The following is an 18326-nucleotide window of genomic DNA, read 5'->3' on the forward strand; positions in this document are numbered from 1 at the left end:
ATGTATCAAACAATGCAGACTCAAAAACGTGAATCCGACTACCGTACTCTTCAAGGAACGATAAAGGGTGGGGTGTACTCAACGGGCACGATACAAGCTCTTCTAGGCTTGTCTTTAAGCTCTTCAAGGCTTGGAAGGGGAAGAAGTTCTTCAAGACTTCAAAATGAGAAACTCCAAAATTCAATTCAATAATCAAGTGACTAAAATGGGCGTAGCCCTTACATATTTAAAGAAAAATAAACACTAATGAAACCCTAATCAATCTCAACCACTCATCTAATTAAACTCTTACGATTGAGATTAAAAGCAACGATATAAATCCTAAACCTACTTAACGATGGACCTATATTAATTAAATAAATTACTCATGGGTTTGGGCTGACCCATCAACCAAATAAAACTCTAAAATAATTAAGAATCCTAAAACTATGCCCAATTACATTAAACAATTAATCATACGCCAAAATAAATAATAAGACGCAATTCTGGGTCTGCATCAAATAATCTTTGGATAACTTAGAGTCGCAATCGAAGCTCTTCCTCTAGATAATAGTTTTTTTATAACCTAAAATAAAATATGCGATTGTTCAACTCTTGAACCTAACAATCCCGCGCAATATAAAATCACCAAAACACAAAAGTTTTTAAAATAATAGTTTTCTCAAACCTCACACACATAAGAAAAAGAGAGAGAGAGGAAGGATAAAAAAACACATGGAGCCTTCTCCCCTTCCTCCTTTTATATATAAAACCCTTTTATTTTTTTTTTGGTTTTTGTTGTCCTGTGCAAGTCTAGTTTCCTAAACATAGACTTTTCAATTTGGTGAGATTTTGGTCACTTTTCATATATCTTAACATCTTCGCTTCTAAAGTGAGAAGATGTAGAAACTTAAATGAATTGTTGTCTTTAATTATTGTCAACTATATAATCCAATTTTATATTATTTATCACCGTAAATAAAAAGATAATTAACCAATTTAATATTCTCAAAATTATCGTGCACAATTAAACTCTTTAATTTGCATACAAGAACTTCCACTTTTCTAATATCTTGTAATGAGCTATAGGACATGTAATTAAATACTGTCAAACCGTCAACTCATTGTATAAGTTTATTTTAGAGATTCTATGATCGTGATCAGATGTCAAAAAATATTTCAAAATTAAAATATAATACATAAATTATTATTTTTCATATTACAAAATAATTTTGTAAATAATTTACAAAAACGACATTGGTACCAGATTTCTGTCCGATTGGTCATAGACTTTCTCTCTCATTGATATCCTGAATCAACGGTAGTAGATTCCATGTTGAGCATCTCTTTCATTAACAATGCGGGATCACGTGTCCAATATACCGGTATTTAGTCTGTAGGACGTTAACCATTGGTTTGTAATGAAAAAGAACTCCCAAGTCAAAGGTCAGAAGACATGTTTGAATCTCGTCCTCTCACAATTGACAATAACACATGCAAGATTCTTATCAGATTTTTTTCTATACACACAGAATGTGTGTAATCACATTTATGAACCGAAAACTCATTTCTGGTAACATACAATGTGACAACCATATTTACGGGATGTTCAGTCATGTCCCTAATCGAGAACAGTTTTGGGTAAAAACCCATAGAACAACTTATGAACCCAATAAAATACATGTCATGTGTGACAAAAAAAAAAAAAAATACTTTATTAATATGAATCGAGTTTGATTGACACATATCCAATAATAAACACGTGCCCTAAATTTTATAACCATGATGTTGCTTAGTAGATGATTGGTATATAATAAAGTGTTATTATGTAAGGGTATAGTATTTTTGAGATTTTCTAATTGAATAACTGATTTTATTTAATTTAATGGATTTGGTGCAATTATTATTGTCCATTCAAGTCAGAAGGAGGAGAGAGGCACATCTCAGAAGAAGTGGGGACTAAACCTACTCCCACACATATAAAAGGATCGGCCAGAGGAGGGAGTCGTGCATGTCCAAGCCTGGGTCGCCTCCACTGACTCTCTCTCTCTCTCTTCTTGTCTTTTCTCTTGTTCCCTTGATTTTGAGGGTTTTGGGTTTGGTGAAACCCTGGAATTCTTGAAACTTTTGAAGAGATTTTGTCTTGACTTGGAGAATCTTGGCTGCACCAAGAAAGTATAAAAAACGTTCTTCTCTATGTGTTCTTTGGAGAACGAACCGCTATTTGGAGGAAGAACTTGAGACTCTTTAGATTAGCAAATCTAATTAACTCTTTTGTGGTTAATCTTATGTAGTTTGATATTCTTGGGATGCAAAAGAAACTCGAATCAACCTCCTTACACTGTGTATTCGGATATAGGATGTTTATCTTTTCCATTGAAAGACGAAAAGAAATGTTTTTCTTAATTTTCTTGTCTTTGCCCTAATTCTTATGGAAAAAAAAAAGGACTGAGAAGATCCCAGTCCAACAATAAAAACTCTCCTTTACACATCCGTAGCATTATAGAAGACATTTTTCATCTTTGTACCCAACTTGCTTCTATATCTTTTTCTTCTATTCTAAGGGAGATAAGCAACCCCGCTAACTCCCTGACTAGGAGGATATCATCAATTTCATGTATGATAATTTGGCCCAATTCCGTTCCATGACTTTTGGATTTAAGTTCTAATCCGGCCATGAGTTTACATGAATCCTAATAAATTAAAGAACATGGCAGGGGGACCTTCTCTCTGCCTTGTTCCTCACTTTCTACCATAAAAAAAAAGGGACAATTTCTTAGATCTACTAGATAAGAACGGAAATTACAAGATAAGTAGGTTTCAAATTTCTTTTACATCCACTACTTTCCATTTTAAAAAGATTTACTGAATCCAGATAGTTGGTTAATTGTCATGCCATGTAAGAATAAAATAAAAGTAAACTTTCAAAATTATCCCAAAACTCAGTTTTAATTTGAAACCACGATGAGGAAAATAGGAGCAAAGGGGCGTGCACGTTTCTCTACCTGTTTTTTTTTTATTTCTAATATAATTTTTTTTATTATTTCTTTCACTTTTGTTTTTTTTTTTTTGGGAAAGGTTTCGTACACAGTCGTGTAAACCGTGTACGAAACCTTTTCCCTTAATTTAATACCCGTAATATTCTTAAAGAAGGTATTTTTCCCTATTTACCCCCATTTTATGACAATTTTACCCCACTAAACCTCTTCTTCTTGTTTAACAGTTAACTCACCAACGACTCCAACCCCTTTTTTCTGAGAACAAAACCAAACCCTTGAAACCCTCTTCTTCTCCAAAATATATCTCCACACCCCCCCCTTTTTCTTTTTTGATTCTCCTGAATCTCTCTCCTCTCACGGCTTCACTCTCCCTTTCCTATCCATCTATCTCTTCATTCTGCAACCTTAAGAAAATAGAATCCTAATACCAAAAACCAAGAACCAAGAACGAAAAACCAAAAAAAATAAAAAAATGAAGAAGATGGGAGTTGCAGAAAATCTTGTTAATAGTAATTGATTTACCAAGAAATTTGATCAAATTCTAGACAAATCACATCATGTGTAATTAGAATCCTTTTTTTTCTAATGCATTCACTGCTATATGCCGTCTGGGTTGAGTTGGAACTTCATATGTTCATACAGTTCGATGTGAGCGCCAGCATGTGGCTTCTCTTGTATTGTCTCCATTTCATTTGTGTAGAGAGAGTCTTGACTATCTGATGTTGTGTGTGCGTAGGTGTGCTTTTGCGGGGCCGTTGCCATTTATTTGTGAGAGACCCCACAAATATAGAAACAGAGCTTGATTTTTTTTTTTCCCGGACTTTCTCTGTCTGTGTATTGTGTAAGAATGAAGGAATTTCAGGTCAATAATGGTGAAAATGATCTTCTTCTAATGTCGGGATGCGTTATCCGTATATTTATAGGTATATAATAAGTGGGACAGGAGAATTTGCGGCGTCGGAGTCAATGATAGAGGCTGGCTGCGGGCACCGTAATCATAGAGGACGAACAGTAAACAAAGGAGAAGAGTCGTTTTAACTCAATCTGTACAATATTATTGTTGGGTCCTCCTCATTTATGAGGGCCAGCCACCACCCTTGACAAATGGGTTGGGTGGTGGTGTGTTGCGTAAAAAAGTCAAGAAGAAACAAATAAAAAGAAGAAGAAAGAGAGGAGAGTAATAAGCTAATGGCCAAAATAGCAATCAACCATTAAATGAAAGGAAGAAAAAATGGGGAGGGGGTGCCTCCCACCTACCTTGGTTGGGTCAACAACATGAAGAACAAGGTAAACGCTCCTCTACTATTTCCTATAAATAGGGGTTAAGAGCAAGGACTCAATATACAAGTTGAACACACAAGTTCAAGAGCTGTGAAGGTGAGAGTGTTTTTTGGAGTTATTGGGTTTAGTGTAATCTCTTCAAGGGTTTGAGAGTGTGAGTTGAGAGAGGGTGTACAAGGGGTATCCGGCTTTGGATACAGGGTTGGATTTGGTTTAAATCCAAGTGTTATTACTTGTACGATTATTATCTCAGTTCTCTTATATTGAAGAAGTCATAATTACGCCCGTTGATGTAGCCATTGTCGAACCACGTAAACACTTGTGTCTGTGAGTTTGTTTGCTTTATCATTTTTATACACTCTTTGTACGCTCTCATTTTGTGTTAAGGTGGGTCCCATACGTGGTTACTATCCATATACTGTCGTATTTTCTCCAATTTTCTTTGCATACAGGTGAAAAAGGTTTTTTGCACTTTTCCCAACAAGTGGTATCAGAGCCTTGGTTCGCGTGAACGTGTGTAAAAACTTGATTGCAGTACGATGACTGGAAAAAGAATCTCGATGGGTAAGTTCGACATAAAGCTTTTTTATGGCAAAAATAACTTCAGTTTATAGCAAAGCACGGTCAAAGACATCTTGGTGCAACAAGGGTTGTTCAAAACATTGTCTGGCAAAGCCAAGAAGCCACAATCCATGTCTGATGATGATTGGGAAGAACTTGAAATGAAGACAGTAAGTACCATCCGCTTATGTCTCGCATCTAAGGTAAAATATAATGTGTTGAATGAAACCTCTACTCCTAAATTGTGGTTAAAACTTGAAAATTTATATATGTCAAAATCCCTCACAAATAAATTATTTTTGAAAAAACAATTATATCAATCGAGGATGGAAGAAGGAACTAACCTCATGGATCATCTGAATGTTTTTAATAGAATTGTTACTCAACTATTAAACCTTGAAGTAAAAATTGAAGATGAGGATAAAACTCTTCTTCTTTTGGCTTCTCTTCCATCTTCATTTGACACATTGGTGACTACCTTATTGGTTGGAAAAGACACTCTCGAAGTTGATGAGGTGACAACGGCTTTATTGGAAAATGAAATAAGAAGAAAATCCTTGAGGCCGTCTCAGCAAGAGGTACTTGTCATGGAAAGCCGAGGGAGAAGCAGAACCAGACGACCACAAGATTGTGAGAAGTCACAAGGAAGATCCAAGTCAAAAGGAAGAATCACATGCTACTACTGCAAAAAAGGTAGGGCATATGAAAAAGGACTGTAGAAAGCTCAAAGCAAAAAGAGAGAACCATGATGACAAGAAAGAAGAAAACGACACCACTGCCGTGAGCTCAGATGGAGACATTGTCATCATCTCGAGCTGTGAAAAATCTTGTCTCACCCTCGCATGCAATGATTCAGACTGGGTCATCGATTCAGGTGCATCTTACCATGTTACCCCTCACAATGAATTTTTTATTTCTCTTAAAATGAGTGATTTTTGTGTTGTAAAAATGGGCAACAGTGGCACCTTAAAAATTATGGAGATGGATGATGTGAATATTGAAACAAATGTTGGTTGTAAAATGATTTTTAAAGACGTGAGGTATATACCAGACGTCCATTTAAATTTGATCTCTGCAGAAAAATTAGATGAAGAATGATATCACAATCACTTTGGTAACAATCGATGGAAGCTTACCAAAGGATCTCTTGTGATGGCAAAGGGAAGTAAGTGTTGTACTTTGTACAAAACAAAAGTGCAAATTTGTAAGGTTGAAATAAACACAGCGGAGGATGAGTCCACTACGGACGTGTGGCATCGGCGACTTGACCATATGAGTGAGAAAGGGATGCAAATTCTCGCAAAAGGTAATCTTTTACAAAATATTAAAGGTACGTCCCTAAACCACTGTGTTCATTGTTTAGTCGGTAAACAACACCGAGTTACCTTCAACAAAAGTTCTCCCCAAAGGAAAAGAGACATTTTAGAATTAGTACATTCTGATGTCTGTGGACCTATGAAAGTAAAATCAGTTGGGGGTGCGTCTTACTTTGTTACTTTCATAGATGATGCATTTAGAAAAGTGTGGGCATTTGCATTAAAAACTAAAGATCAAGTTTTTGATGTATTTAAATAATTTCATGTTACTGTTGAAATAGAAACATGAAAACCTCTCAAATGCATTCATACTGATAATGGTGGTGAATATATTGGTCCATTTGAAGAGTACTACAAAGACCATGGAATTCGGCATGAACAAACAGTTCCCAAGACCCCACAGCATAATGGTGTAGCTGAAAGGATGAACTGCATCATTATAGAAAGAATCAAATGCATGCTTTCACATGCAAAATTGGTACGATGTTACTGGGGAGAAGTCATGCGGACAACCGTTTACTTAATTAATTTATCTCCATCATCCCCTTTGAATTGAGATATTCCCGAGCATGTATGGAGTGAAAAAGACGTATCCTACAATCATCTGAAGGTGTTCGATTGCAGAGCGTTCGTGCATGTTCCAAGAGACGAACGGTCCAAACTTGATGACAAATTTAAACAATGCATTTTCTTAGGATATGCTAATGACAAGTTTGGTTACAGGTTATGGGATCTGGTTGAGAAGAAGGTGATCAGAAGCAGAGATGTGGTCTTTCTAAAAGACTAAACAATTGAAGGCTTTGACAAGATTGAAAAATCTCAGTCGTTCATTGATGACCTTGTGGATTCTGATCTAGATTCTCCACCCATGGCACATGATGTTGGGGGAGATGCGCAAGAAGGCATTGAAGATGCAACCGATGATGTCGATGGTGAAAATGATTCTCCTACAGATGGTACCGATGATGGTGAACAGGGGGAGCAGGTGACTCAAGAGCTACCAGTTGAGTCCCAATTAAGAAGATTCACCAAGGAGCGACAACAATCTACCAGGTATCCACCTCATCAGTATGTTACACTAACAGATGTAGGAGAACCAGAGTGCTTCGAAGAAGCAAAAGCTGATAAGCACATGGTTGAATGGTTAAAAGCTATGCGAGAGGAGATGGACTCTCTGCATAAAAATCATACCTATGACCTGGTAAGTTTACCTAAGGGTAAGAAGACACTAAAAAATAAATGGGTGTTCAAATTAGGGTTTTTTACAATTACCACCCCAAAATCTTTACTATCTACTATTACCCCCCCCCCCAAAAAAAACTTTCAAACAACTGTTACCCCCCTCTGATACATATTAACCACTAACTGACCCCCACCGTTACATTTTCGTAACGATGGGGGTTAGTCGTGACAGTGTGCCATTGTCACGAATTTTTCAGGACCAAAATGCCCTTTTGGGGTGGTAATTGTAAAAAAAAAAAAACCCATCACCGTCCTTCTTCTCCTTCTTCTTCCTCTGCAACCCCAAATTGCATTCATTCATTGCAAAAGAATTTGAAGTCTCTCATGGCAAACCTCGTCTTGGAGAACTAAGAGTCTACAGAGAACATATGTCCGAATGGTTAAACAATTTTTCTTTCTTTTTTCTTTCATTTCATTTGACTGATGCGATGTTCTACTCTTTCCAAAGAACTTGAATCTTGTAAAATGCGATTTTTTCTCCCCGTGAAGTTATTCTTTGTTTTCAATTCTAGGATGTTTAATGGTGGATTTTGTGTAGTTGGCGATCATTGATATCTCATAATTTATTCTCGTTGTCTATTTCTATGTTTACAATAAGAAGAGTTGTGCGGTTTTTGCTCCGATGATTACAGTTCTCTAAGCATGGGAGTATGTGTAGAACCGTTTGAATTTGAGAAAGAAACAGGAAAAGTCTGCTCTGCCCATTCTTAAAACACTCAAACAAACCCAAATCCACCTTTCTAAGTTCAAGTGACTCCGAAAACAAATAGAGTAAAAAAAACTCTATTTTTTAGGTATGTATTCAGAACTCAAACCCTCGTAGAAGCAGTCTCAATTGAAATCCCCAAATCTGATTTCAAACCCTAAAGAGATTTTCTAAACAAAAGCCAATAAATACCAATCCAGAAATGCAAAGATCTGAAACTCTATGTTGTTGGGCTTGAGGATCCTTGTCGTTAAGGTTTGGGGACAAAGAACCAAAGTTTCTGCTGCTGCTCAAGAAGGAACCTGAACTACCTATTTGCAATGGGTTGAAGAGAGAATCAGAGGAGAGGAGTTCGAACTCTGAGCGGGAGGAATCTTTGAATGGGTTTTGTTGTTTTGGGATGGAGAACAGAGTATCTTTGTATTTCAGGTTCATGGTAGGGGAGAGCATGGATAGACCCTGCGGATCTTGCATTCGATCACCCAAACTTTCTTTGTTCAGCAAGGACGGTGATGGGTTGCAGAGGAGGAAGAAGAAGGAGAAGGACGGTGATGGGTTTTTTTTTTTTTTTTTTTTACAATTACCACCCAAAAGGGTATTTTGGTCCTAGAAAATTCATGACAATGGTACACTGTCACGATTAACCCCCACCGTTACGAAAATGTAACGGTGGGGGTCAGTTAGTGGTTAGTATGCATCAGAGGGGGGTAACAGTTGTTTGAAAGTTTTTTTTTGGGGGGGGGGGGGGGGTAATAGTAGATAGTAAAGATTTTGGGGTGGTAATTGTAAAAAACCCTTCAAATTAAAGACCGAAGAGAACAACCCTCAACCAAGGTACAAGGCAAGGTTTATTGTGAAAGATTTTGGGCAAAAGAAAGGTATTGACTTTGATTAAAATTTTTCACCCGTAGTAAAAATGTCATCGATACGAATAGTGTTAAGTCTAGCTGCAAGTACGAACTTGAAAGTTCATCAACTTGATGTAAAAACAGTCTTTCTCCATGGTGATCTGGATGAAGAAATTTACATGGAGCAACTAGAAGGCTTCAAAGTCAAGGGTAAGGAACACATGATCTACAGATTAAGAAAGAGATTGTACGGCTTGAAACAAGCACCAAGGTAATGGTACAAGAAATTTGATTAATTCATGATGGATCACGGGTATACAAGGACAACATTAGGCCGTTGTGTATTTGTTAAGAACTTTTCAAAAAATGACTGCTCTATGTTGATGACATGTTAATTGTTGGTTAGGATGTCAGTAAAATTGACAAGTTAAAGTAAGAATTGAGAAAGTCCTTTGCCATGAAGGATTTGGGGCATGTACGACAAATCTTAAGGATGAAGATTTCCAGTGATTGGAAAGCCGGCAAGCTATGGCTATCATAAGAAACGTACGTGCAGAAGGTACTTGAAAGGTTCAATATGGACAAAGCAAAGCATGTAAGTACCCCACTTGTATGCCACTTCAAGTTGAGCAGTGACCAGAGCCCCTCAACTGAAGAAGGAAGAATTGGAATGAAGAATATACCCTACTCGTCAGCGGTAGGGAGCTTGATGTATGTCATGGTATGTACAAGACCGGACATTGCACATGCAGTTGGAGTTGTAAGTAGATTTCTTGCTAACCCAGGCAAAGAGCACTGGGAAGCTGTGAAATGGATTATGAGATATCTTAAAGGTACAACTAATTCTTGTTTGTGCTTTGGAGGTGAAAAACCTGTGTTGCAGGGATACACAGATGCAGATATGGCAGGAGATATTGACTCGAGGAAATCCACATCGGGATACCTCTTTACTTTTGCAGGGGGAGCAGTGTCATGGCAATCTAAGTTGCAAAAAATGTGTGGCCTTAACAACCACAGAAGCTGAGTACATAGCTGTTGTAAAAGCTTGTAAGGAGATGTTATGGATGAAATGGTTCACTCAAGAACTAGGACTGAAGCAAGACAAGTACGTTGTTCATTGCGACAGTCAAAATGCTATCCACATAAGTAAGAATCCTAGTTTCCATTGCAAGACCAAGCACATCAATGTAAGGTATCACTGGATACGAGATGTACTAGAACAGAAACATTTGCAGCTTGAAAAGATTCATACTGACAAGAACGGAGCAGATATGATGACAAAAGCTTTACCCAAAGTAAAGTACTATTTTTGCAAAAGCATTGCAGGCATGGCAGGTCCCTCCTTATGAGTCGGAGGGAGAGTTTGTTGGGTCCTCGTCATTTATGAGGGCCAGCCACCACCCTTGACAAATGGGTTGGGTGGTGGTGTATTGTATAAAAAAATCAAGAAGAAACAAATAAAAAGAAAAAGAAAGAAAGGAGAGTAATAAGCTAATGGTCAAAATAGCAATCAACCATTAAATGAAAGGAAGAAAAAATGGGGAGGGGGTGCCTCCCACCTACCTTGGTTGGGTCAACAACATGAAGAACAAGGTGAACGCTCCTCTACTATTTCCTATAAATAGGGGTTAAGAGCAAGGACTCAATATACAAGTTGAACACACAAGTTCAAGAGCTGTGAAGGTGAGAGTGTTTTTTGGAGTTATTGGGTTTAGTGCAATCTCTTCAAGGGTTTGAGAGTGTGAGTTGAGAGAGGGTGTACAAGGGGTATCCGACTTTGGATACAGGGTTGGATTTGGTTTAAATCCAAGTGTTATTACTTGTACGATTATTGTCTCAGTTCTCTTATATTGAAGAAGTCCCAATTACGCCCGTGGATGTAGCCATTGTCGAACCACGTAAACATTTGTGTCTGTGAGTTTGTTTGCTTTATCATTTTATACGCTCTCATTTTGTGTTAAGGTGGGTCCCATACATGGTTACTATTCATGTACTGCCGTATTTTCTCCAATTTTCTTTGCATACAGGTGGAAAAGGTTTTTCGCACTTATCCCAACAATTATTTGGGGATATAATAGGGAAAGGTTTCGTACAGGTACGAAACCTTTCCCCTTTTTTTGTTAATGACCGAATTTCCTTCCATCAACTGTGAATGAGATCCCATTCACTACGAATGGGAGAGGACGGGAATAGGTGTTGGAAGGATATTTTTTAACATACTTAAACCCTAGGAGGAGTTGGTGAACCCTAGGATGGTAGGTGAACAATCCTCTTTTTTTATTTTATTTTTTTTAATATGTTTCTAATCCAATGGAGAGAAAAAGCCGGAGTCAGAGCTAGAAGAACTACATAGAGAGAGAGAGAGAGATGCACTAGATCAAAGACCGACTGGCAAGTTTTCTATGATGCTTAAAAGACCGGCAATGCTATGGAAAAGGAAGGAGGAAGGAGAGTGGAAAAGGATGGCATAAAAGACACAAGGAGATATGGTAGTGCACCAGTCAGAGGAATTTATATCTACTGTTGTCCAAGCAATGCTGCTGTACGCATCGTGCGGCGCAGCAGCGGCCACATGTGCATAGCGGGCCCCACTGTGCAGACATGGCCGTTGCTACACCGCAGATGCGCATAGCAGCCGATCGCGATAGAACGGATAAAGGTCCCTACCGGAGGGATCTTTCACTAAACTGATATAGAGATGGAATAGATTAGATCGATTGACGATAGACAAAGAGATGGAAAAACGTGCAGAGAGATGAACCGACAAAGATGGAGAATTGCAAAAGAGCAAGGAGGGAGCATGGTTCGTGATCTTGGTATTGGTTGGATCGGATCGGCGGATACTCGGGTAAATATGACATTTTTGTCCTTGTTTTTTTATTGAAAAAATCAATTTTTTTTTACATTTGTACCCCTATCCGTACAGTTGGATCAGATCGATATCGGGATCAATCCAGCCAAAATCGACCGATCCAGCCAAAATCGACCGATCCGATCCAATACCTCAAACCATGGGAGGAGACAGCAATATACATTGGAGAAAATTTGAAGAATTGACTAGAAACAATACAAAATAAAATAAAAAATAGGGCAAAGCGTGTCACTTCTTAACGATACAATGCTTCTACAACTGGGTTTGCAGGGTGAGTGGGGGTGGGGTGATCACGGGGTTAGAAGTTGGAACAGGGGTGGGATGGGGTAAAAAGAATGCAAATCGATCACGCTAGACACATGACTGTAAAATTACCACTTAACCCCCCAAGTAAAACTGAAAAATCACAAGGACATGATGACTAGAACTTCCATTACCCTTTCACACCTAATGTGTGTCAAAATCAAACTGAAACTGTTTATCAAAATCAAATCGATAATAAATGGTTCAGTTATAGTTTCAAAATTGAGACCATATAATTAAACGGTTTAAATTAAATCGAACCGTTTAACCGAATGAATCGTTCAACGCTCTTAAATGTACCAAAATCAAACAGAAACTATTTACCAAAATTGAACTGCACCTTTTGAAACTGAAAGCGTTTAATAAATGTTTCAATTATGATTTCAATATTAAAACCGTTTAATCCAAAACGAACCGTTGAACACCCTTACCTCCGGTCATTGATCCTAAGCCTAATTAACCCATTCACAGCGACAGCTACACCCACAGCCACAGCCACGACCAACTAATACTCTTGGGCTTAATAGAAGCTGGGTTGAAAATTGAAACTGTGACCTTTCCCAGCCCAGCCCAAGGTCCAAGTAGCGGCAACTCGTTGTCGTATTCACATATTAGCAACCTTTCCCAGTTTTGTTTGCAGAAATCAGTATTGCAGAATTCATAGACCCATTGGATTTTATTTTCAATTATTTTATTGATTTCCTAAACGAGGAAGAAGCAGGGGATAAAGGCAATAAAGCGAACAAACCCATCTGTTAATCAGATTCTTCAACTCCACTTTCTATTTCTGTTGTTCTGCTCTTATATTTCTCCGATCCTATCTATCTTCCCTATAACGCAACCTCTCATGGTGGCTTTGATGGCCTTTCACTGTAAACATTTTCAGAATCCATTGCTAGCCCCAAACCCAGTGCTTTTTTTGGGGCAAATAGTCAATAGGGTTTATTACGTTTAACCCTATACTTATTCTGGGTACCCATGAAAGGAAATCCAGTTATTCGCTGACCCTTTCTTGCTTTTTAGAGCGCTATGGATCCGAATTCGGAAATCTTTGAAATTAGCTCTGATGAAGACGGTGCTTGGGGCGAGCACAGCGATGATAATCTTGATTGGCTCTCTGAATTGCTTGATCCCGGTGGTCGTGAAACTGAAGATTCTGATGATGTGGTTTTTGTGAGCGAGAGACGGATTTCCAAGCCTGCAGAAAGACCAAAACTGGCTTCTGAGGATGATTCTGACGATGATTGCACTATATTGGATGGTGACCCTGATAATCCAGTTGCAGTTGTAAATTACTCAGCGGATGAAGCGGATGAGTTGCTCATTGTCAGTGAGAAGGGACAGGTATCGCATTCTGTATTTCTGAGTTTCTTCGTTATTACTCGGTTGCACTATGTTTGAGTTCAGTTAATAGCATTTTTTATTGTTTTTATTTATTTATTTATTTTTTGGGTCTTTTTGTTTACTTGGTTTTTGAATGGTTTCTGAATTTTTCTGAAGAGCTTTAGTTTAAAACCTTTGGAAAATTTGTGTTTCTTTGGTGGGTGGGGAACGAAATTTTGAAGAGAAAGTGCTTCTTTTCTCCCCCACCATGAATCCAATGTTAATGCTTTCCATTAAGCGTTCAATTGTGCACCCTGATAGATCTCTTTTAATGATGCATCTCTGAGTCAATTTATCAAAATTGCCTTAACTGCATGCTCGGTAATTCACATAGGTATGGATTGGGGTAATTTAAAGCCTGACCCAACTCATAAATCTCCAAGCCTCCAACTTTATTTACTATACCCAACTGTCTGATGAAACTATTTTCAATCCTAACTCTCCAGATTAAATACCACAACCAAGAACAAAAAATATAATTTTTTTTATTGTTTTTTACACTTATCCTGATGGTAGAAACCTTCATGCACCCAGGTTGTTTATCTTGATTTTAGTCCTTCTTTGCTTTAAATTTCAGTGCATCCTGACTTCTGGTCCGTAATGCTCTTGTTTATTTGCTCCTTCTTTCTGTCTTGAGCAGAAAAAGTATTTCATCGAGAAGCCACCATCCTACACACCACTTTATTTGCTAGATTGTTGCTACTTGCTAGGGATCTCCGGCCCAAATTTCTCAAACTCTCAATTGATTTTTAAAATTTTCTTTAAGTCAATTGATGGAATTCAGACCCAGATACTTGTTCTTTGGAACTCTATGAAGTTTGTTTGTTATTTGCTCCTCCTTTCTGTCTTGAACATAGGTGGATTTTGCAAGACAATCCCATTGTTGTGTCCCAGGTTGTTTGAGTGTATCCTGATCAGTTATCAGTTGGGTCTCATTTTAAAAGAGTTTCAAGGTATTTGACTTGTTGACTTAGGTCAGAATTGGTATGTGATCCTTGGTATTTTGCACAGGTTCAAGGGGATGTCTGGGGTGCATGAAGGATGCCTGGAGTGCCCGGTGGTGAGCCCAACTGTACCCTGTTTTTACCAAATGGTGGCTGGGATGTCTTCTGGGACAGGAAAAACACCTGGTGGTCCTCCCTAATGTAGTCCTACATTGGTAGGATACCAACTAGGAGCCAATCAACTAGGATCTGTTATGAACAGGTGAATTGGCTAGGCCAAAAGTAGGTTTTTGGTGAAATTAAGGTTAGGGTTTGATGTCTGGGTTATGTCAAGTTGAGGTAGGGGAGTCTATCAGTGAAGGTCTTGAGATGTTTTGATGGATGGAAGTATGTAAACTTGAATGGGCAACAAGTTAGGGTTAGGGTTTCGGGTTTTGGAAAAGAGGAAAAGATGAATTCCTAGGGTTTGGCTGGACAGAAGTTAACCAAACTTGAATGGTTTTCTTAGAAGGGTATAATTGGTCAGATTTGTAGACTGTTCTTACGGTTGGTTTGAGCTGGGCAGGTTTTAGGGTTTTGGGAAAACTAAAAACAAAGGGGGAATGCCAGGGTTTGGGGCTGTAGAGGGTTAGGAGAAGAAGTATGGAGATGGGGGATGCTTCCAACTTATTTGTAATGATAGAAAGTTATTGATAGCAGCTTGTTGATGGAGGAACTTGAATAAAAATGGAATCTTTGACTGAACCTAGAAAGTAGAACTTGAAGGAGAGCTTCAAAAGTACCACCCGGGCTTCACACCGCAAGGTGTCAATTGGATCAAACACCAATCTCACCAATGAACCACCCAGACTTCCCACCGCAAGGTGTCGATCGGATCAAACACAAATCCCACCCGCCTTAATAAAACACAAGACAAAAATCTCAATGGAGAAGAAGAGCAGCCAAAAAACTTTTCATTAATATCAAAATTCATGTTCCATGCTTTGCCCACTTACAACCTTATATAAAAGAATAAAAAAATAGACACCTAGACTAAAAAGGAAAGGCCTCACCCACTCCTTAACCTATTAGGTAACCTAAACTGACTAGGAAAGTGAAATAACAAAAGAAATAGACTTAAAACATAGCTGGACTTATAAAGTCCTAATCCAGCTCAACTTGAATACTTAAAAAGAAAACTACTAAAATCACTTAAATTGAACCATTAGTTGAACTGGTTCAATTTATGAACAAAAACTCCAAAATAAAAATAAGTATGAAACTAGAACAACTAATCCCGTATGCAACCTAATTACCCACATTTTAAGCCAATAAAATTGGCCTATTACATAGAAAACCCATGGGATCAAAGGCCCAACATGTATATAACATTATAACCCAACACTAGACTTATTCCTAATCAAAGAAGCCCAGTCTGGTGATAAATCTGCATCACCCCCCCTTCCAATTAAAATGTTTTTTTTTTGGAAAAGTTGGATTGGCATCAAGAAATTCAATATAACTGAGTTCTTGCTCGAAAGTTTCTACCTGTTTTTTTAACCTGTCACATAATAACTGAAGTGGATTATTTCTTTCCTTTCATGGGCAATGGGTAATGTGCAAAGAGAGCTTCTTGACGTGTTACTAATGTGTTAGATATAACAAGAGATATTTCACATAATGTGTATGTTTTGTATGATTGCATGCTTAGAAGTTCTCAGCCCAATGGGATGACTTGCTAGGGATGATCTTCTTGTATATCTGCAATTGTGTCTCTTAATCCACTCATTTTCTTGTAACTATCCACTGATGTTGATATTTAAGAGATAAAATAATAAGAGTTGGTGAGCTACATTTGAAAACTCTTGATTGTCTCTTGCGCACTAGGAATCCATGTTGTGGCTTTCAAGAACACATTGATTATCCAGATATTTACTCCTTGTGATGCTGGTTCCTTGCTATTCCTAGTACGGTTCCAGAATATTCTAGAGTTGCAACATAGTTGGCATTACTATTACTGTTTCAAGCATTTTAGTGAGCATTTTGTCCTTGTTTATGATTGTTTTGAAACTTCTGAAGCTATACCATTACCAAGCTGTTCCTCTCTCTTAGCAAGTTGTGCTGATTCTCAAATTTCTGTCTTTTTTTTCCTTTCTTATTTTGGCAGTTAGCATGCAGAGACTACCCTCACCCACGACACCTGTGTGCTAAGTTTCCTTTCAGTTCAACTCCACATGACAAGTACTGTGACGTGGTATGATCTTTCACTCATTAAGGTGAAACAGCGACTTTTACTTAACGATGCTGTTTCATAGTTTGTCCTACTTTATGTTTCAAATATGATATTTTTGCCATTTTTTTATTTGCTATTCTCTGAAAATGCAGTGCCACTGCTATGTCTGTGACTCGCGTGCACCATGCATCTACTGGGGCACTGGTGTTTCTACTACTGACCATTGTCATTCTACTGACAAAGAGGAAATATGGCGGATGCAGAGGAAAATTTTCAAGCAAGGTACATTACCACCAACACCAGACCGGAAGCTTCCTGTTACTACTTTTTCAATGATTCCTCCCTTGTCTAACAAAGCTCTAGCATTCAATCCAACGCAACTCCCCAATGGTGGTTCTGCAACACATTCAGTCTCCTCACCCCCAGTATGTGCTTACCCATCAACGACCAATTTTGGTATGCCTAGAAGTAATCAGCAACCAGGACCCACCCTGAGTAGAGACAGATGCCCACAGAATTTAAGCAGATCACAGGTGATGCTTGGCACAAATGAGCTCATTCAAAGAGAGAGAAACCATATTGTTGGTACTTTGGGGCCTCAATTTAGTACACAGCTGTTTAAAAGGGTAGCTTATGCGCCAACAGTTTTCTCAATGAACCAACATGGATATGGGTCATCTAATAGCAGAAACAGATTCACATCACATCCCCCGAGGAACCAACATCCAGTGGTAATGCAAGCGGGAAGTGAGCCAAACTTTGATTCTTGTCAGAATTCCTCCCAGCTAGAAACTGGCAGCATCTTCTCAGAATTTCAGTCATATACTAATTCTCAACCCCAAGTTTATAGTCAGCCAATTCCTCAATCAGGTGAGAACCAAAATTTGTACCGACATGAGAATCCAGCTCCTGCTGCTGCAAATCCTAGTGCATTGGACTTCAACTCAGGTTGGATAGACTGTTCAATCCAGGGTGCTCAACATTCCCCAGCAGAAGTTTCCCAAGTTCAAGGTGTACAACTGACATCTGATCTGCAACCTGTACAAAGTTTATACCCGAATGAAAGTCCCCTGGTTAGTGCTGCAAGTTCTCAGTATACAGGGAGCCCAAATCCAGGTTCATCAGAGTTCCATTTGGATAATTGGATTAGTTCTCTGGAACACGAGTCCAATTCAGAGATTGCAAAAGATTCTGTGCTTTCAGAATTGGTTTTTGTCCAGCCCGACTCTTTAGAGACAGCTATGCCGTATTACGATATTGAAAGCTCTTGGAATGCTCTTGCACATGTTTAGCAAATTAATCTATTCTTCTCCACTATCAGTTCTTATGTAGAGTTGTAGCAACTGAGGGGGGCAAGTGTACCCCAATCACCTTCACAGTTTCAATATAGTTTGTACAGGACTTGGTGACCTTGCAATGAGTATATTATTTTATTGTTATAGCCTTAATGTTCACAAAATTTTGTGTTAATGTAATCTTAAAGTCAGCAGTGCAAGGCAATAAATATTACCTGAAGACCACTTCATCTTCAGAGAAGTAAGAAGATTTTTGAAGGTTCTGGTGTATGGACATAAGAATTGTTACAGGTTCTGATGTATGACAACAGAACATGATGGGTATTTCATTCCATAAGTACTACCAGAAGGCCTTTGTGCTTGGAGATTTGAGTTAAAAATAGGC

The 18326-nt window shown here is 38.3% G+C and overlaps 1 protein-coding gene across 1 annotated transcript; it reads left to right on the forward strand.

The window, feature by feature from the left end:
• The first annotated feature begins 13042 nt into the window (after nt 1-13042).
• LOC122653644 lies at nt 13043-17961 on the forward strand. Its single transcript, XM_043847549.1, has 3 exons — nt 13043-13451; nt 16581-16667; nt 16799-17961. Exons 1-3 carry the CDS (start codon nt 13137-13139, stop codon nt 17936-17938), a joined length of 1542 nt encoding a protein of 513 aa, XP_043703484.1. The 5' UTR covers nt 13043-13136; the 3' UTR covers nt 17939-17961.
• Nucleotides 17962-18326: the final 365 nt, after the last annotated feature.

This window comes from Telopea speciosissima, chromosome 3, assembly GCF_018873765.1.
Source record: "Telopea speciosissima isolate NSW1024214 ecotype Mountain lineage chromosome 3, Tspe_v1, whole genome shotgun sequence".
In the NCBI taxonomy this organism is placed as follows: domain Eukaryota; kingdom Viridiplantae; phylum Streptophyta; class Magnoliopsida; order Proteales; family Proteaceae; genus Telopea; species Telopea speciosissima.

What these genes read in the sequence shown, in the direction of transcription:
- LOC122653644 (XM_043847549.1), top strand. Translation starts at nt 13,137, where the DNA reads ATGGATCCGAATTCGGAAATCTTTGAAATTAGCTCTGATGAAGACGGT. An exon ending in TTGTCAGTGAGAAGGGACAG is followed by an intron (nt 13,452 to 16,580) that starts GTATCGCATTCT and finishes TTATTTTGGCAG; the next exon opens with TTAGCATGCAGAGACTACCC. An exon ending in ATGACAAGTACTGTGACGTG is followed by an intron (nt 16,668 to 16,798) that starts GTATGATCTTTC and finishes CTGAAAATGCAG; the next exon opens with TGCCACTGCTATGTCTGTGA.